This window comes from Poecilia formosa, unplaced genomic scaffold (genome assembly GCF_000485575.1).
Source record: "Poecilia formosa unplaced genomic scaffold, Poecilia_formosa-5.1.2 Scaffold40, whole genome shotgun sequence".
NCBI lineage: Eukaryota > Metazoa > Chordata > Actinopteri > Cyprinodontiformes > Poeciliidae > Poecilia > Poecilia formosa.
This window is the reverse complement of record NW_006799979.1, coordinates 235649-256623: the sequence shown is the minus strand read 5'-3', so window position 1 is coordinate 256623 and position 20975 is coordinate 235649. Positions and strand designations below refer to the sequence as shown.

Below are 20975 nucleotides of genomic sequence, written 5' to 3'. Positions count from 1 at the left end.
TGTGTGTGTGTGTGTGTGTGTGTGTGTGTGTGTATGTTTGTGTTGGGTATAATCCTCCACAGACTGATCCATCATACCCTAATCTAACGTCTCTGAGGTCTCGGACTGAACGAACAATGGCTGGGAATAATGTTAACATCATTAGACGGCTGGTAATGGGGGAGTTATCGGGCCTCATCTTTTCCCCTCCTTCTTGTCCTTATCTCACCCTTCTTTTTTTTTTACTCATCTATTTTTCACTCTCGCTAGGCCGCTCATCGCTTTCTTCTCGCCTCTCCTCCACTCGTTTTTATGCCCGCACCTCGCAAGGCGCTTTCAAGGATTATTTTAAGGGCTGCGCAGATCAAACGCGCTCTGCCAGGGCCGTGCCTCGGCTTCCCGGGCTTCAGCCCCTTTAATTAGACACGGCTAATAACGCTAAGCATGTGCTGATAGCTATCTCACTGATAAGACCGGCCGCGCGAGGACACAGGGCCCCTTTCTACCTTTAACAGTGTTACCTAAGGTTAAAACGGATAGTTAGCAACCTTATTTTATGAGCCTGGCCAGTCACACTTGTTTGCAATTAGCTGCCTAGTTGGCACTCACAGAGCGGTAATTTGCAGAGGCAGGTTAGCAGCCAGGCTGTAGACTTCCAAGTGGGGCCCCTTGTTAACAAGGATGACTTTAAAAGCTAAAGTTGCTCCAAAAATATTTGAAATACTGCAGTTATGAGATTTTGTGATATTGACTCATTTAAGCTCTGATGTAATGGGGAGTTAAAACTCTTGTAGCAAAGTAAGAAAGAAAGTAATTGTTCAGATGCAATGTTCCGTTAATGAGCACTCCTCTTTGGGCTGGGTGGCAACCAGGGCCGTCACTAGGTTTAAAGGAAAGGGGTGGATTAGCCCCCAGGATCTGAGCAAACAGAGCAGGAAGGTAGAAAACCTTTCAAACAACAACTGAGAAGTTGCTTTTTTTTTTTAAACTAGTTTCTGGGGCAATGGAAAACTCACAGTACAAAATATGACTGAACAACTGATCAATATAACAAAATTATTTCTTAGTTAATGTTGCCAAGATAAACAGAATTATTTGTGGCATATTCTGGCCAAATTATATTGAATTTGTTGGCAGTTTTTTTTTGTAAATAACAACATACTAATAATAATAACAACAAACACCAAATTATTTAGAGAGGCTTAAAACAATTTTACAGAGACTTCAGCTCCCTAAAATAGGCTTAATGACACCCATCGTACCAACACAGTTAGCACTGAAGAAGTTCCCAGAACTTTCAAAACATTTAAGTTTCAATATTTAATGTAGCCAGTCAAAAAAAGAAGAAAGATAACTGGGTAACCGAAGAGATACAAACAACTCCTACATCCTAAGATCATATAGGCATGCGTGAAATCAGCATCTGATTTGTGTATTCTATCAGTCAATCTAAAATACATAAGATGCTCTCATACTGTTGCCTTGCTGTCTTAATGAAAAACACACATTCAGCAAATCTAAAGACGAGGAATTGATGCAGATTTTAACGTTTTTAAAGTGTCTCATCTTTAATGTTTTTTTGTTACTTTTAATGCAGCATGGATTGTGTATGAAAGATGTGAAATTTACAGTGGTCAGAAAAGCCATGAAGTAGGTTGTGCCACCAGTTTCACTTTCAGTTTCAAGCATCTGGTATGCCATAGTGAGTTTTCGTCAATGCAGGGTTTGTGTCTCAGATGACCTGCAGGATACTAGCTGGTCATGGTTCAAATACTACAGCAGTGACACAGACGTATTGTACACATGGCATGTGAGATCTGAGACGATCATGGCAAAGTATTCTGTAGAGTTCCATTAAGATTATTCTAGACTGGTTATTAAAATGCAGTTTGCAAAACCTACACTGGTAAAAACAAACTGAAGAAGTCCTCCAAAGTAAAAAAAAAAAAAAAAAAAGTCATCTCATCTAGTGACCCCAACATAATACTTCATGAGCTGCATGTACTGCTAAAAAATGACTAAAGTTGCTAAAAAGGACAACAAATCAAAGCAATTAGTACTTTTTGCTATTACAAGTAAAATGAATCCTAGATTTTAACATTCTGCTTAAATATTGCAATCAACTTAGACAAAATAAGCCCAAAGATTAAAATGAACGTTAATTACAGTAATGCTAAAACAGAATCCGTAAACCCTGAAATGAACGGGCCAAACACCTATAATTACCCTGTAAGCTACCACTTTTCAAGTGATCATCCCTCATCTAACTTGCACATAATGAATGATGTTATTGGATTTTTTCTTAAAGATAGTTAATTTACATGGATGCTCATGTCGGGGCTGAGTTAAGCAGTTGCTTTTTGGAGAAAAAAAAAGAAAAGAGAGAGAAAAACCACTCCAGGCCATATCTCCTCACATGGATTGATCTGGGTTGAGGAGGAATTCAGTAAGAGAGGGATGAAAAGTGGGGGAGGAGGGGAGGCATTAATTCCAATCATTAAGAACTAGGATAGCCCCAGGCGGTCCCACCCCGAAAAAAAAAAAAACACACAAAAAAATCGACTGCATGTAAACTCTGAAGCGACTTACCAGTTGTTCACTTGTAGGATGGTGAGTCCTGTGTCCTGCGCCAGCTGTTTCTTCTGTTCTTCTGAGGGGTAGGGATGCTGAGGGAGGAGAACGACAGCATGCATGAGAAGAAAAAAAATAATAATAACCACAAATTGATTAATGAAGCTTCTAGTTTTCTGAGTCGAGGGCCTTGATGTGAACAATCACATGAGCAGGTAGAAATGAGACGTGTGTGTTCAGTCTCACTGGCTGTGTCTATATCTAGATTTATACTGGAAGTTGGTGTGAGTATGAGCAGATTACTTACCCCCTCGCCCCACACACACACACACACACACACACACACACACACACACAATTCATTAATGGAATATGAAATCTTGTAATTAATGGCAGCCAAAAAGGCAAGCCAATTAGAAAGTTAAGTGAAGTGGAGAACCAGCTCTGGTAATTAGGCAGCCTCTTACACAAATATATTCGCATCGACGCCCCCCCTTTCACCCCGCTGCATATGTAATCAGTGAGATGAGAATATGTAGCGTCGACCCAACGGAATAAAGACAAGCGAAGACGGTTAACACTCGCGTAATCCTTTGTCTTCACTCCCGCTGGTTATAGATTGTAACACTGATTTAACTGTTAAGTTTGCTCTTTTTCTGCTGCCAAGATTGATACGTTTTCACTGTGGAGCATCGGATGGGTCCTTGATTTCTTTTATCCTCCATCTTAAAACAGGAAGAGGGGATTCCCTAGGAATACATAATACCTTCTGAGAGAGGCTTTTAATCCGGTTTAAGAGGTCTTTAAAGGGTTAAATAACTTCAGTTCAACAAATCCAAGCGAACTCTTAATACCTTTAATAAAGATTTTAGGAGTGAGCGTCTGTGATTTTTCCAAATTCCAATGCACAAAATCTTTCAATATTAAAAGACCTTAAAGGGTTTGTCTGTTGAAGCACTATCGGGTTCCTTTACCGTGATAAAATCTGTTACAGTCTCACAATCCCACACAGAGAAACACTCCAAGAAGCTGTGTTCCCATTATAAATGTGCACAAAACTTTAATATTGGTCGAAAAAACACATTTTCACAATTGCGGTGTTTCCATTAAATAAGAAATACAGCCAAGATCACGTGAATGAGTTTGTTCACATGATAAATCATTCAAAAACATGCCAGGCCATCATCCTCCACCCAGTTCCTGTCGTCTTCTCCGTCTTTCCTGGTAACTTCCGGTTGTTGAATGCGTGACTCGTTTGAGGCGAAACAAAAAAGTGTTTTTCCATTGCAGTTTTGCGAAACACACTAACTTTGATACAAACGAAACATCACCTCATCCTAATGCAAAAATGTTTTAATCGAAAAACTCGAGGTGTTTTTTTTTTTGTTTTTTTTTTTGTTAAATTGACCTTTTTCCATTAAGCAAATTTATTTACGCAATTTCAATTTGCACACTTTTTTTTTAAAAGTCAACGGAAATGCAGCCGGAATCTTTCGTGAACGCTCTGGAAGGTCAGACTCATAAACCGGATCTAAATAAATCAACTTTAGGTTGCTGGCTTATTTTTGGATGCAAAAAGGAAACCTTAATGCATATTGTAGCCGACTGGACAGTTAAACTGAGCCTGTTTCAAAGCGGCTTTACGAGTCCCCCCACCACCACCACGAACCAGCTGAGAACAGTTAACGCTGAGCCACCTGTTCATATATATAGCAGGCACTGAAGGAGTATGTGGATTTACATGAGAGCGTGTGGCATCATGGTGACTTGGACTTCATGCAGTACAATGTCCGGTTCATGAGTGAGACAAATCCGGGTCTGTGCCGTAAGCAAGCCATAAAAAGAGAAGAGGAGGGATGATGAAGAAAAGCCAGGGGTGAACGTAAGCGTAAGTAATTTCACGACCAGTGTGTCTGAACACACTGGAAATTATTGTGTATCCATTTACATAAGATACGCTAATTAAAAAAAACAAAAAAAACATTTTACTGCCCATAGGGTTTGATTTACTTAAACATTTTGTTTTTATGAAACCAATAAATGTCACTGAAAAGCCTAGAAAAGACAAAAAAAAAAGAAAAAGCATAACTTCTGTTGCTGGCATTTATAACTTGCATCCCGAATTAGGGTGACCAACACTGACACCACGCATGTGGCTGGTGTTTGCAGTGTGCCTAACAAGGCGACCGACTCATGATAGTCAATCAGACAAGAAAAATCAGTCTGGCGCCAGCTTTTTCATTTTTTTTTATTACAGTTTTTCCAGCGCATAATGACCAGGATTGTGTTTAATGCTGAGCAAGGAGGAGAGAGCGTGAGAGGAGACTCTTTTTCTCCTTTCCCCCAGCATTCCCTTATCCATGTGATTGGTTGCGGGGAATGGAAACACAAGGAGGCTAATTTCATGCGCTAAGTTATAATTGCATTGTCGCCTCCGGCCAAATTTGTGTCCACTTCATCAACCGTTTTTTTTTTTTTTTTTCCTGTGCTCCTCTGGAAGTGTGTTTGCAGAGATTATGCCCCGTTATTGTGTAGGTTTGCGTACGTGTGTGCACGAGGACATGTTTCAGGCTGATCAGATAATGTCAGATTTGCAAGAACCGCAAAATAAATTTGCGTGTAAAACGCTTACTGCGTAAAAACGCGACAGCGCTGCTGTTTGGCCGCCTGCCTCATTTTGACGTAGCGATACGTCTACGAAAGCAGAGGTGTATTTCAAAGTCGGTTGTATATCAATTTATCAGTTTATCTGTCAGTAGGATGTCATAAAAACTAATAAGATTAATTTTACCAAATCTCTGTGGAAATGAGGAGCATCGGCGAACAAAGGATCCGTTAAATCTACCAATACAAGACGGGGCATTGTGCCCTCCTGGCTTACGAACAGGAATCGCATAAATTCTCTGCTGACATATTAATGTCAACAAATCATGTGAAAATAAGATGTCTTAAAAAATCTCCCTTCTTCAACAAGGAGATCTGACCCTGATCAATGAGTCCATTCTGCGTGTCATGGAACTGAAGGCAGGAGTGTCTTCCTCGTGATACCGAAGGGGCTTCAGCCATGCCAGCGGCCACAGCTCAGCACAAGCACGTCCTTTCTCAATGCTCTGCTCTCCATAGCTTCTAGGCATGCACACAAAACCTGATCCACAACACTGGTCACACTCATGTAATCAGAATTTTAGGCAGTGGGAAAATGGGGGTTGGTTGGGTGAGCGTGATTTCGAGCGACATCGAGAAGAGAAAGAAGGAAGCCGATGCGATGAGGAAGTTATTTTAAACTGGCTGGTCGGGGAGTGACAATACGTGAGCTCACGAGACAAGACGGTGCATGACACAGAGTTCATGAGAAATAATATTTTTGTAAAATCATAAGGGCCTTTGTTTTTTTCCCCTTTAACTTCACAAACTGCATTTTAAGGACTCTGCAATCAGTATAAAAATTACACTCCAGGTTACACAGGTTAATGTGTTGCAGTTTCTTATGTTTGTTTTATTCTAAAATCGCCCTAATGCCAAAAACACACTGAAAACATGCCTGCTTTGGATTTTTAGGACAAATGTGTACCATTCTGGGACAGCATTTGAAACAATCTTGGTGGATTGAAAAATTATCCAGTTCAGAACCGGCTAACAGCTGTTAATGGCTAACAGTTGTTACTGGATAACGGTTAGCCAGAGGCAGCTAACAGTTGGTGGTGCCAAGCTAAATGAGGCGGCTGTTAATATTAGTTCAATATTTGGAAGAGTGATCGACACGGACTGAACGGCTTCATTCACATCCTCTGCTGCCACTGCTAAAACTAAAAGCAGACTACAATACTAAAACTGCGCAGAAAATTGATGTCATTGGTCACAACTTCTCCTTGTTGTGAAATCACAGGATCGCTGTGAAATTCAACCATGGAAATCCTGCTTAATGGGAGAAAACTCAGACGCACCACTGAAGGGAGATGAGAATCGAGCAGAGTTACATATGAAGGCAAAGGCCAGGCTCTGTTGGGTTTTGGCTGATTTTTATTCTCACTGCTTGTCAAGATCCAGGCTAATTTCAAAGTATTCCTTTTTAAAATGTATTTTAAATCTCTTATAAAACAGCACAAGGCACAAAGTAATGGTTGACCTGAATACAAATCTTCCAGACACAAGTGGCAGATGTAGCCCTTGGTTGAACTTTCCTATTAAAAAGTCAGATAAATGTGCAAAACTATGAATAAATGACAACACATGCACTCGCATCCAGCATCTTGAAGAATTCAAACAAAACCAATCACTTTCAAAAAATGTCACAACTGAATAAAAAGAGATTGTCTTATTTAGAAGTCTGTCAGAAACACTTATTTTTTTTATCTGTATGCTGAATCTAATATGAACCACAGACTTAAAACAGCTTTTTATCTGTTCTCCATTCTACTTGTCCACTTTACAGATTTTCAAGCACACAACACAAAATGCTGCCATAGTCAGACGTAATGAGTCGAAATGACAACTATAATCCAAAGAAAGAGTTTGAATGACTTTCAAAAATGCCTATTTATTGAGATCCCAAAGGTTAAAAGAGCCTGGGTCACTGGAAGCAAAGAAGCAAAATAAGATTTCATTCATAACTGTGCTTCAGTGGTTTTTACTTTATTCTGATCCTGCTTCCAATTTTCCGTAGCAGCTTTCCTAAAAAAAAAAAAAAAATTCAAACACAAACAGAGCGGAGTGACGAGCGCAACTTGGCCAGGAAGCCAAACAAGCATTGAGGAGGACAAAATAGTTTTTGTCCTCCTCAATGCTAAGCCTCCAAATTAGCTCCTATCTGACAAAACACAGTGATTTAGTTTCTCGCCCGGCAACGAGTCGTCGGGTTTCACCATTGTCTTTGAGTGATTCTGGCTGTGGTTCGGCGGGTTGGACAAGGGAGGGAGAGACGGAGCTAAGGAAGGCCTTCAGTGCGAAAAGCAATAACATGTTCTTTAAAAGAGCAGATGGAAAGTTTCTGCGCATCCTTCCCTCCCTTCCCCTCTTCCCCGAGCCTATCTTAATGATACGTCTTCTCCAAATATACAACTCCTTTCATGAGAATTTCCACTCTCTGCAGGGCCCACAGCATCTGGGTGCCGGGGAGGGTGGAACTGTTTCTTCTTCTTCTTTCTCTTGCCTGTGTCTTATCAAATGGAGTTATGTGTCAGAGTGCTACGTGCGTCTGTTATGACCAAACAATAATTCGCTTTGCAGGTCAGCGTTGACGCATTTGCTCGGCTAGCTCAGCCGCGCACATGTGAGAGCTCAACTTTTGCGTGGCCGTACGGACAGATGCGCGTGTGGGTGGGTAAGAGAGGTTTCGGTAACATCTCCCTCTCCCTGTCTGACCGTCTTCCTCCTAGGACGTCCTCAGACGAGAACAAGAGTGGGATGGACAGAAAGGGGGGTGGGGGGGAAAGGAAGCAAGAGAGAAATGCAGAAGGGGGAGATGGGGAAATGGATATCTGACAAAGAGATAAGTAAATATTCTGTCGGATCCCTATTTTGGTCCTCCTATCCCGTGTCCAACCTAGAACCGAACCATTACTGGCCATGAAAATAGAAACAGGACTGTACAAAATAGCTTACAAGTAAATGTAGAACCAAAAGGACTCAACAAACAAACAAACGTTAACCTATATGTTTCATTGTTAATATCTGTATCAATCCAGATATTGGAAAATAAGCTCCAGATCAGGCATCAGTGACAATGTTCCCAGTCCATAAAGGCAGATCCATCTACGCCTTTGGGAATTTTGGAACCCAAGTTGAAATTCGAAGACATAAATTTGATTCATTGCTCAGACTTAAATCAAACTGCTTAGTTCGACCCAAGCATCCTGATTGCAATAAGAAGCAGAACAATTCAGCAGGAAACAAGCAACATGCAAAATATGCATAAAAAGAAGACACACTTCTAGGTTCCTTCGATGTTTTCAAAAGCTCCTTTTATCTTTAAAGCAAAAACAGTTCCACATTTTATAGTTTGGTTTCTGAAAAACTGGCAGATCATTTCAGATATATAATTAAAAACATGCACACTACATTTTCCAAACACACCATCTCAGTGTGTGTATAATTACACCCTTGCGCATTCCCTTCTTAGCCATTAGGTGTTATCATTGCATTTTCTTCTATTTAAAGCTGAGCTCCCCGAGCCTATGTGCATCATGTTAAAAGCCTTGACACGCCACATTAGCGTTATAAAAAAGCAACCATTGAAATATGGGCGGAGGGTGGGGGAATACCAAAGAGGAAAATCATATGTTGTCGCAATATAGTGTCCCGTGGAAGCGAGGCCGTGACACTGCACAATCTGTGGATCGCAGACATGGGTCAACGATATTTTAAGTCTGCCTACTTTTCCAGCAGATGGTTGGTCTTGGCCACAAGGCACGACGATGCAAAAAAAAAAAAGAAAGAAATGGAACGATTCACAGTAAACAACTTTTAATTAGAGCGCATCCTTTGCTTCCAAAAAGATTTTTAATTGCTGTAACCGTCCCACCACGGAAAAAAAAACCTGGTGCTCACATGGCCGGATCCTCCGAGTCCGCCGGTTAAATCTCAATGGAAACTGAGCTGTCCATCAGGAATGCCTGACAGCTAATCCCGAGGCCTTTTGGCTGCATCATACCAAACTGTCTCATACGCACACGCATATAAACTGTGGAGCCCAGCTCCTGCCAGACATGTATGAGATTACTTTAAATATTTGGGGAAGCAAAGCGCTAACAAATATCCTGAAACCCCCGAGTGCGAGCGCGGACTTTAAAACCAGGCGTTCCGAACCGTAAGCTCGCGCCGTCTAAGCTACAGCAAGCCCCTTCAATTTCCCAATTTTCCTGCTCATTCAGTTGAAGTTTCACACTCGTGTTTGTTCACGCTGCCTCTGTGAGAGCAGCGCCATTTCAAATTCCTTTCTGTGTAGGTGGCAGCGACTGACATCCCTTTGACTTCATTAGGGAGCAGGGACCCGGCAACAAGGCGGGCTCTGGGAGAAAAAGGGGGGATTAAAGACAAAAAGAATAGAGAGTGAGGCTGAACAAAACAACAACAGAGCCGGAGAGGAAAAGAAACAAAGCACCCCTAACCTAATTTCCTCTGATTCGAGCTGCTCCGATCCGAAATCAAACTGTGGAAAACGGCTCTTCTGAGAGAGTTAAAGGGAGCTAACTACGACGGTGTGACTTAAAACTGAATCTAAAATGTTTTAGCTAACTAATAAAAGCTCATGTTTAAAAAAAAAGTGCAAAGTGTTTTTTTTTTATGGTGTTGGTCCATGGCAAATCAGCTCAAAGCCTGCATGAATAATTCACCACCTCTTTTAAGGGGAAAAGTTTGATATATGCACAAAAATTTGCAAAGTAACCCACTTTAAAAATGTTTTTGTGGTCAAATCTCTCAATGGCCTCTTTGTGAAATGAAGACATGGCAGGTAAAACCAGATGTTCTTAAACTTTTAATTTATTAATGAGCTTTTACTAGTTACTGTCTTAGGAACGGTGCTCTTGTGCATTTAAGAATGAGATAAATCTTGTTAGTAAAACTGAAACCATAGTGGGGATTAATCGCTATTAATAGATTACTGAAATAGTCGACAACTACTTTAGTAATCTATTGATCCCTAACTGGAGTATAAAGTAAGAAAAGGTCATTTAGTGGAAAAAAACAAAACGTATTCAGAGCAGTAATTAAGCCAAACTGTACAAATAATACATATACAATTTGAATTAAGGATAATAAACAAAAACATTCTGTAAATATGTTTTAGCTAAAAGTCCTCAAATGGCAAAGTTTTAGCTTTACATGGTCCAGATTTACTAAAGGAATACTATGATTTTGCATTTTCGGTAATAAAATGTTTTTTTGTTTTTTTTTTATTTAGAAATGGATTGAATTGTTTGCCTATTTGTGTCTGTAGATGTAAAATCTATAGAACATGCTTTTTAGCAGATTGTCACTTTAATTGATCACTAAAATGATTGTTAGTTGCAGCCCTACTTATTAGCGTTATAGACACAGAGTGAGAGGTATGTCATTTACTCTTTAATACAAACTGGATTAGACAATTTACCTGCTTGAGTCTGCTTGAGGACAATAGATAATTAGTATCATTCAACACAGTCTGAGGGCTCAGTGAATGCTGTTGGGAGGCAGCCATCACTGGAGCTGTTGCTCTGTCGTTTCAGGGCGTTATGATCCAACAGCTACACAGCTGAGTGAGTTCCTAACCTATATATGGAAGCTTTTTAGCGTGCGCGAACATGTTTAAGAGGAAGGTTTCGCTGTCTAAGGTATGTAAAGAATGAGCTCGGTTGACAAAAGCATCTTATATTGTTTGCTGGCGGTTGCATTGAGTGAGAGTTGAAGGCGTGCTTCATTAGTCCTCCCTACTCCAGCTCCAGGGAGGCTAAATTTATTAAGGGGGCCGGATGTTGCACAACACCTGCCGCTGCGCTTCCCTCTGTGCAATAAAGGAAAAAGGGAGTGCGGCGCGCTAGCCAGTGCTAGCAGTAACTGCTGCTCATTGGACTGAGGCTGATGAGCTGGGGCTAATTCAGGGGGTGATTATGTAGTTTGCTGGACCACTAAACCTCTTTAAGCCCGTAATTACTGCCTATTTGAGCAAGGGGGAGGCACTCCAAAGCGATCGGTACTTGCACCAAGCGGTGCGGAGAACAGCAGCCACAGCTGGAGGTGGGCTGCCTCGGGGCTGCCTGGGAATGAGGGGGTGTCTAAATGGGAGTAAGAGGAATCTACAAAGCCCCATCGCAGTCAGGTACCGCGGAAAGCTGAGAGAAAACAGTGGGATTCCCCTAAGACCACCAGCAAGCTCCAAGCAACAATGCTTGGAGCTAGCTTTTTAGCAATGATTTTTAAGCCTAAAAACAAATGTTCTCTTGTTATACACAAACAGTACGACTGGCTGGTAGGACAGGGCTGCGCAGAAACTGCGTGCCACTACTGGGGAGTTGAACGCAACACAGGCAAAACGAAGGCATTTTGCAATCTTCCTAATAGAATAAAACGTCAAAGTAATTGAAGGATATGCCATCACAATGAGAGAATAAAGGCATTTTTTAGACTCTTTGACGTACAATTGTGAACCTAAATCTCAGATCGCAGCTCTGCCAGGAGGGGATTCATTTCATTTCACCTGACTTTCAAGGAAATCTGACTTTACGTAATGCCACTGAAATCCGATCTCTCAGAGGAAGCAATTTAGCGACCGGAGAACATTCTAATAACCTTGGCGATATTATTATGCCATTATAATAATTACCCTTTTGCCCCCAACATTTTAATTAGAAACTCACCGTTGGCCCCCGCAGGGGTTGGTTAAAGGAATCGGAGTTGGGGAGTTGCTGGAACTAGGTAAAGGTATTTCACAATTGCTGCCTTATGCTCTTTGAAGCAGCAAGTACAAAATAGACAGAAAGAGGTGATGCAAGGCTCTTAGTGAAAGATGACGCTTTCGCACTCCAGCTCTCTTCCTCCGTCTTTCCGTAAGATCTCTGGTCTATCAGAGAACATTTACCCCTCCCTCCTGCCTCCCTGTAACTCCACCACTTTGCTCTATATTTAGCATTTTGTTAACTATCCATCTGGCTGCCACCTTTTCCTCTTCTGTTCCATTCCATCTCCATTTAACTCACCTCTTTGACAATTAGCTCCGATGTGCTCCGTACCCACATTCTCTTCCAAACCAGACGGTTTCTCTCCATTCCCCCTAATTCCGCTCCATCCCTGCCCTTCCTCATCTTGTGCAGCAGCGGGCCTTCTCCATCAGTGCACCCCTTTTACAAATCAATGACTTAATCTGTCGTAACAAACAAGTGAGCAGCACCCTCGGCCTCGTTCTGCTCTCGAGAAGCAAGCGGGGTAACAAGAGAAGAAAGCTAACAGCTGTTAAACGTAAAATGCTTCAAACGGAGAAAAATAAATGTTGAAGTGGATGAAGTGGAAAGCTATTCCAAAGCCTGGGTTCTAAGGACGTTAAGACAATCAAGGGTGAGAAGCAAGACAAATAGATGGCCATTGGTGCTGGGTTTCAGATATTTCTTCTTTCAGTTCGAGAGTCCAACTCCTCCACCATGAGTTATTGCCCGCCTGCGTTCACCTCTTGGTTCACTAGCTACGATTTGCCTCACTCCACTGGACACACAACCGTACACAAAAATCACACAAAAATGCACAAACATTGACATGTATACTTGTGTGTGTTTGGGTCTGTGTGCGTGACTGTCCCCCATCACAATGACTCTTTGGGTCAGCTGATCAAGAGTGAACGAACCACCAACCAATGGCCATGTGTTTCATGCGATGTTGACCTGTATATTACGCACTTTTTCTGTGGTTTAAGTTAAAAAAATGGCAATCATATAATTATAGGACAAGAGTCGAAATTACAGTATCCCAAGAGTTCATCTATAAATATCTGCTGTCTTTAGAGTCCCTTAAAAAAAACAACAAAAGTATCATCGTTCAAAAATGTAAGCCAAGACAGATGAGTGTTACAGAAAAATAAAAAAATTGCCAAAAAGTCATGGAAGAAAGGAGTAATGGGTGAGTGAAGTCAGAGAAGCAGAAGACTTGCATAAAAGATAGGGAGCCTGCATGGTCTTTCAGAAAGGAGTGTTTTGTCTGAGGCGGAGAAAGAGAGCAGGCGAAAGAGAGAGGGTTCACGCATGGGCGAGAATACAAGTGGGAGGAACTGAATTGATAAATTAGTTCAGCCAACGTGCAAACTGATTACCACAACAGCAGAGCCGGAGCATCTATCAAGCGCCGGCATGGAACGAGGCACAAAAGGCACGCACACATTCAACTCCGCCTTAACAAAAGAGACATGAGGCTGACAGTTACAAATAATATAATGGCACGACTGCATATGCAATCGCGCACACACCCAACAAATGTATCTGGGGCAAGCTGTAGCAGTTGGCTGTAAGTAAAATGTACTGAGCTGCTGACTCCAGACAGAAAACATCTACCCATCCTCTGGATTGCCAAACACACTCCAGTGGATAATGGCTAACAGCTACTGCTAATGTGATTTCACACCTAGCACAATTATTATACAGGATGAATGGCTGAACAAACTCGTGGGACACACTCAGAAGCTGTGCTGTTCTGGTGGGAGGTAAACATAGGCCTATACATTATATTATATTATATTATATTATATTATATTATATTATAATATATTAGGGTGCTTTACATTTTGTAACTTGATCATTTTGTATGAGACTACAAAAAGAAGACATACCTACCAAACAAAAAAAAAAACCCTTACACACGTTTACAACCAGATTTATATAATCGACACAGTCAGCTGGGAAAAAAAATGGAGTTCTATAATTCAAGTCAATAATATCAACCAGCAGAAGTTAGCTTACATTTATTTTGCTTTTATAAGGGGTAACAATCAATAGCCCAACTTGGGACCAAAGCTACAATCAATAAAATAGGAGATGTTAACATCTTCTGAAACTAATTTCCTATTCAATTAGGCTCCGATTTGGCAATAGGAATTGGGGAGATTAGGAAATGCTTGCTGCTAGCATACATCTAAGATAGCAGAATTGCTAGATGACACCATAAGATCAAGCTAACAAAAGCTTTGTCTCTTTTTTTTTTTCTCTCTTGAGACGGACTTTCCAAAAGGCAGTTGAAATTTGTGATGGTAGAATTGAAGCCTTGAACTTAGTCTTCAATATGTTGAGATATTGATTTTGTTTGTGAATCTGTCAGTTTGTCTCTTTCTAGCAACAGCACACATCGTGTCATACAACTCATATATGTAAGCATGTTCTTTTTGTGTTTTAAAACATAAAATGAACAGAAAGACATTATTATTGACTTTTATTGGTAGCTAGCACCAACTCAACATATAATTACCACTGTTTTTGTTTTTACTTGGAACAAGAAACCAGATATTATGCCGTTCTATCCTTCGAGTTTCCAAGCCAAATTGAATGCCGCCTTAAGACAATATTTATCCCGATTCTACCACATGTCAAACTTGCCACACACTCTCCAATAAATTCCACAGCGATGGTGGGGAACTCCACACCCTAACAAACAAAGGCATTGTTGTAACACCTTTTTTAAAATACTGCGTCTGCGTAGTGGGTTTAAATTTGCCTCCAAGTGTACGCTTTCAGTCGACTCCCTCTCTGCGTTTACAGATTGCCGTAAACTGATTAGTGGGTTCCAAACCGAGAATGGTTTCGCATATCTGAGTTACTGAGCCTGTAGCCACACACACACACACACACAGATGCACGCACACACACACACACACATGCTGCTCACATATAGCTGATAATGAAAAATAGAACTAGTGTGAAACACAGCTTCAGCATGAGGCCATCAATCTCTCTGACATACAACAATGAAACCACACACTGAACTGTTTCATAGTTTCTCCAACTGAGGTTATATGGGAGCTGGGGAGGGGCGCAGAGGGGTAAGCAGAAGGAAAATGATGGCAAGAAGGGACACAACTGCGATGAATTACTTTTGGTAAAAATTAATTGTGTCGTAATCACAATACTTGTAAACCAACCAAACATTGGAATACTCTATGTATATTTTTTGCAAGTTATGTACAATCTAAAAACAAGCTGCGTTTGAATATTCAAACTGAATCTGCCTGAAGAGTCTGTTTAGCTTTGAGAGCCATTAGATTTTTTGATCCCTTCCAGCGCTACTGACCGACCTTGAGGGTCTGTAAAGTTCTCACGTTCTCAAGAAAACACACAAACCGACTTCTTGACTAACGCCAGATCAGCTCACACACACACACACACACACAAACGCGCACACAAATGTGCAAGCTCTTGCTCCAGATCTGCGGCAGACGTCTAGGAAAGAGTTCAAAGGTGACATGAATTAAAAGTTAACTGCCCTTGAGGGCTTTTAAATGGTGGGGTAAAACGATACAAGAAGCACAGAGGAGAGACTGGAAGGGAAAAAAATGGAGTCAAGCATTTGGGGGGAATGTAGAGGCACTTTATAAAAGGCTGGAACTTGCACCTTTGTATTGCTCAAAGAAGTCACTTGAAATGCTGCGATAACGGGAATAACAGTAAAATAATCAACAATATAATACTCATCTTACTCTGTTTTGAAGTGCTTCATGCTTAATGTTCTAGCTTTTTTTGGGAAGTCTGTTTAAAAATATTTAAATTTAATTGTCAAAGACAACAGCAGAAATATATCCAGGTACAATGAGACCAAGAAAAATGAGACAAAGAAAAAAAAAAAAGGTATATAACCCTACCAGCATGTACTTTGATTCACTTTTTTTTAGCTTAACAAAACATCTCATAAAAGTTTGAGAGATATACTTTCACGAGTTAACGGAACTAATTTTGTAATATCATCATTTGCTGCTGGTTTCCAAATGATTAGATCTATTTAACAACTACTAGCACATTCCCTTCTTTTACATATGAAAGTCCTTAAAAAGTCTAAATCAGTCAAAATCTGAATCGGCAGGTCAGACTCCGAAACAAAAGAAGCAAGATCTACTGGAAATAGTCTAAAAACTGATTCTTGTTAGATTGAAACAAGAAGGGAATGAAACCTCCCAGAAGACCTAAAAGTATGTACATCCCATCGATTTAAAAAAGACAAACTACACAGAATGGGAGAAAAGATCTTATAAACTTTTCCAGAAAGTGACATTAAGAAAAAGCCAATATCTCCAGAAACCAACACTTGTGCCATGTGTGAGTCTCTCTGTTACCTACTGTATGGCTCTACCCATCTGCTCATCTACTGAACCATCCATCATTCCATCCATCAATCACGACACAGATGGCCTTTCAGGAGTCTCTGTCAGGACTGATGCCCTCCCTCAGCCCCAGCCACACCATTATGCCTACCCCACCCCATACCCTCCCTCTGAACCCCCCAGTACCCCACACAAGGCACTCACACCTCCTACTCCCCACACCTTGACCAAATGGACTCTACCATCTTGAGCCTGTTGGCAAAGCAAAGTCTTAAGGTTCGGATACAAACTTCAACGGAAGCGCGAATGTTTTTCACAAAAGGGTTGGAGAATCGCAGAGTGTTTTTCCGCGAGGGTCACTCCAAGAAAAGAAGCCCCCAAAGAAGGCTTTCTGTTCGTAGGTCCCTGGGGCCTGTCAAGACGGATAATTGATGATGTTTTCATTACAAGGTGTGGGGTAATGTGGGGGCTGGGGCTCAATATGTGTGTGTGGGGGTGGGCAGGTTGACTCAGCTGCCGCCTCTTTGACACCGACCACTCCTGCGATCGGTACGGTCAAGTCATTGCTTCCAAACGCCCTCGCACAAACAGACCCGGGCGATCGCATGAGCATTTGCACAAACACCAAGCAGCAAACCCTCACCGGCAGATGCACACAAACACACAGCCCTGGGCCGGTTCCTTTCTGAAGATAAAGTCTCTAAAAGCAAATAAAGGCGCTCGTTTCTACGTTCTGTCGCGGTGTCACGCCAGGCCTTCGGCAGATCCGTCCATCTGCCTGTCTGTCGTCTCTCAAGACCTCTTTGAAATCATCATGCAGTGGCGCCAAAGCTTCTGACTGCCACTTAGATTAAATTAGGCCTTAATCCAAGACACTAGCCTTCGAATTACTGTACAGTATCAAGACAGACGTCGTGCCTTCATTGTCTTTTATGAATAAATGAATGAAAACACATAAATAGTCAGCTGATGTTTCTCCTTTCAAGTTTGTTTAATGATGCCTCTTCAAAAGATATTAACAAGGCGTCCCTGTGGCTTTGACTTTTAGTTGCAATTATGTTTTATGAGAAACCTTATTTCTGTTGCGGATAGATAAGATAAACAACAATCACAAGACAAGAATGCCGGAAATATGACCTAAAAAAAAATACTGTTCTGGATTGGGTTCAGCCATTGTATCTTTTTCAGAATTTCTCCATGTTCCTTGTTCCTCCTTATCAGTACAACTGAGTAGTAGAGATGAAAGTGGGCAGGAGTAACCCTCTGATCTTGGTTTGAAAACACAACCAGGGGGATAAAAACTTTCTCAGGAACTTTCTCGGGTCAGCCAATGCACCCGGGTAGCACTGGCTGACCCGGGCGCTGACACATCCAGGTTCCAGCAATAAACAGCCCAAGAATAATGACGTCTGAGGCAACGGTGAACTCTGACCTTAGAGCCTTTCTTTTTTTCCTCCCAAAAATCATTGTTTAGTGGACATTCTCTAGTGTGTGGTTTCTGTTCTCCAAACTTCCAGGAACTAATGTGTTTTCAGTAAAGAGTAACAACATGCTGCAGATAAAAAAAGTCCTGATCGCCTCAGTGTGGTTTGAAGATCTCATTAGTTCCTCAAGCAACCGATGAGACTCAATGGGCTGCTGTTCACTTCAACCCTTCATCATTTCATACCTTTGTACTTTGGTCGTTTTGTACGAGCTACATCATAGATACATGATTTAATGTTTGATATCAACCATGTGTCCAAACAGTTGGTATGGATGGAAAAAAAGACTAATCGCAACTATCTATAATTCACAAACAAATGATTGTAAGATCATTTGTTTGTATGGCATACAAAGCCCTCAGAAAATAATTGTTAACTTTACTTCTGTGTGAGATTTGAGCATTTTTTGACTATTCCCATAATTCACAAAGATACTGAAGGTTAAAAAACTGATCCAAAAAGTTTATGTGTGTACAAAATGTACATTGGCAAAGGGACAGATTGACCTAGAGCCGATTCAAGGTCTTGTGTGATTCAACCATCCAGCCAGCTTTAGTTTCTGCTGGACTGGACTCCATGCCATCTGCTAATGCAATATACTCTGAATTGTACAAGCGCGTTTTGCAAAAACCAGGAAAAAAAGTCTGTCTTTTGTCAATCAGACAAGGACAGGACGATTACCTTCTGGCAAGACTATCAAGACCACTGCTGTCTTTCAGTCATACATCATATTCAGTTTATTTATAAAGCGCTAATTCACAACAAATGTCATCTTGAGGGAGTACACAAGTCAAACAAGGCCAATTCATAACAATACACAAAGAATCTAATCTGGCTTGCACTTGTAGAGCGCTTTCTCAGAGGGCCACAAAGTGCTCCACAGTACATGAGTGAACTAATATCTGTTCAGTTCAGTCCAAATTATTCCAATCAGACAGTTGAATTGAGGGTCCAATTATATCCAATCATTGTTATCTTAACAGTCAATTTCACTTTCAATTGATCATATATTGTCGACTGGTAAAAACACAGTTCTCTCCTCTTGAGCAAGCATGTGGTGACAGTGGAGAGGAACAGCTATTCTGTTCAAACAGGAAAACACATTCAGCAGAACCCGATTCAGGACAAGTATTGGATCTGCCACAGCCCTCTGGGGGATATCTAAGCGGTTTTCTCTAAGGTTGCTGGCTTGGAGTTTGTGTTATTGTTTATTTTTAGTCAAAAGATTCTTATCAAATCTGATACTAATTTGGCTTTCCTAAGAAAAAAACTTTATACATTTTACAAGGAAGAAAAGCATGTTCAAAGAAAGTTTTACCAACAATACAAACCGGTTTCTTTTTAAACAGCATTAATTGGAATTTATCATGACAACAATAACCAAAATTCTTATCATGATGAGAAATTTATCATGATAAATGATAAACGATACAATAAATGCCCAACCCGACATCCAACCATTGCACACAACAACTAGGCTTCTGGCCTCGTCTAACAGTGCAGAAATGAATTATATCACTTTTCACACCTGTTTCTGCTCAACACCCTCCAGCCCCCCTGCACCCCCTACAAGCATACCCTGCTTTGTTGAAGAAAAAAAAATCCAAGAGGGGTGGGGGGGGGGATGCTCCCCCAGCTCGGCTACATCTGCGTACACTAGCATTTAAATTATCCTCTAATTGTATTAATGGCGGATTATGCCTTCCAGTTGGATCTTTTTTTATGCTCTCTCCCTCTTCGCATTTTACACATTTTAAGGGAAAGGGAGGAGGGAGTCGGGAGGCGGGGTGTGACGGTGGGGAAGCAGAGGCAACTCATTGAGGGTTTGCGGGTTGGCTTCTTTTATGAGCTGCGATCATGGCTGCCCCTCATTACACTGCATATGTGTACAAATAAGAGGGGAGGAGAGCCAGGATGTGAGTGTGTTCGCGATAATGTGTATAAAAGTGTGCGAATACACCAATGCTGACACTTCAAATGCCAAACTTACTGCTACGCACACATGCGCGCACTCGTTTCTGTGCACCTCCTTGAACCCGAGTGAGGCAGCAATCTAAATGGGAATATGGTCGGTGTGTGCAGCACACCGGCAGGGGTGAATTCCATCTAATTACTCTATCACATAATTTCACAAATTGCCTTTTCATAGGGGAGTGGAGAGCAGAGCGCAGGGCGCGTTGGGGATTTGAGGCCTGAGCTTTCATTTACTACTCATTTCTTGTTAAATTAAACAAGAAAATACCATTTGTGTGGAGGGGAGGGCGCAGGTTAGGTGGGGCGGACAGAACCAGACCCCGCAGTGGGGAGGAGGGACTGTGGAATTTCTTAAGACTAGCTTCTGACGTTGTAAATACATAAATATTAGCTAAATAAGTGCAAAATTACTGCCAACAATCTTTAGCTATTCTCTCTGAATCACAAAAAAGTTGATTTCTCTGATCAGATGTGCACAGACAGTCAGTCTAATTAATTTAAAGGGGCAGTATTGCGTGTTTTCCAGGCACACAGTCATTTTAGAGCATAAATAACTGTCAACTTCAGTTAGAAAAATGCTATATATATCAAATGTGACTTATTGATTATTCATTAACCCAACATTTTTAGCATTTCACTGAGAAGTAGCTGCTATAATGAGCTCAGTAGATGCATGAGCTCATCCACCAGGTGTTTGCTAATTGCTAATGGCTAGTCTGAAGGAGCTGAGTGGGGAGGGTTCTCTGTGAGGATAAAGTTTGGAAACTGTCCTGAAGGTGAAGCTATGTCCACCCAGGCATTTTGAACGGCTAAATGGTTGACATTATTTGTCAAACATGCATTAAAAAAATTTCAAATCAACACTTTCGGTATGTTTCCGATAAGGGAACAACTTTATAACAACTCCAAAAAATACTGCCCCTTTAACATGTTTGTAAATGCGTCGGAATTAGCCAAAAAGCTATTTTTCATCTGTTGTCCCTGGACAATCAATAATTTTTGCCTTACTAAAAACAAAGATTAACCAAACAGGGACAAAATGACTTAACTACACAAATATTATCAATAAAAACGATCAATACAAAAGAGAAAGGACAGAAACTGCCACACAATTATTAAAAAAAGAATAAGGAATATCACAATGTGATAAGAAGACAAGTGGAAAAAAGGCCTTTCCCCGTTTCTCTTGTTTATTACGGCCTCCTACC

The 20975-nt window shown here is 41.0% G+C and overlaps 1 protein-coding gene across 2 annotated transcripts in view; it reads right to left on the bottom strand.

The window, feature by feature from the left end:
• Nucleotides 1-20975, bottom strand: part of meis1b (Meis homeobox 1 b) — a 115023-nt gene that overhangs the window by 29362 nt on the left and 64686 nt on the right. For both annotated transcript variants that reach the window (XM_007551083.2, XM_007551085.2), the window contains exon 9: nucleotides 2569-2645. In XM_007551083.2, the coding sequence (XP_007551145.1) occupies nucleotides 2569-2645 (77 nt within the window). The remainder of the gene's footprint in view (nucleotides 1-2568; nucleotides 2646-20975) is intronic.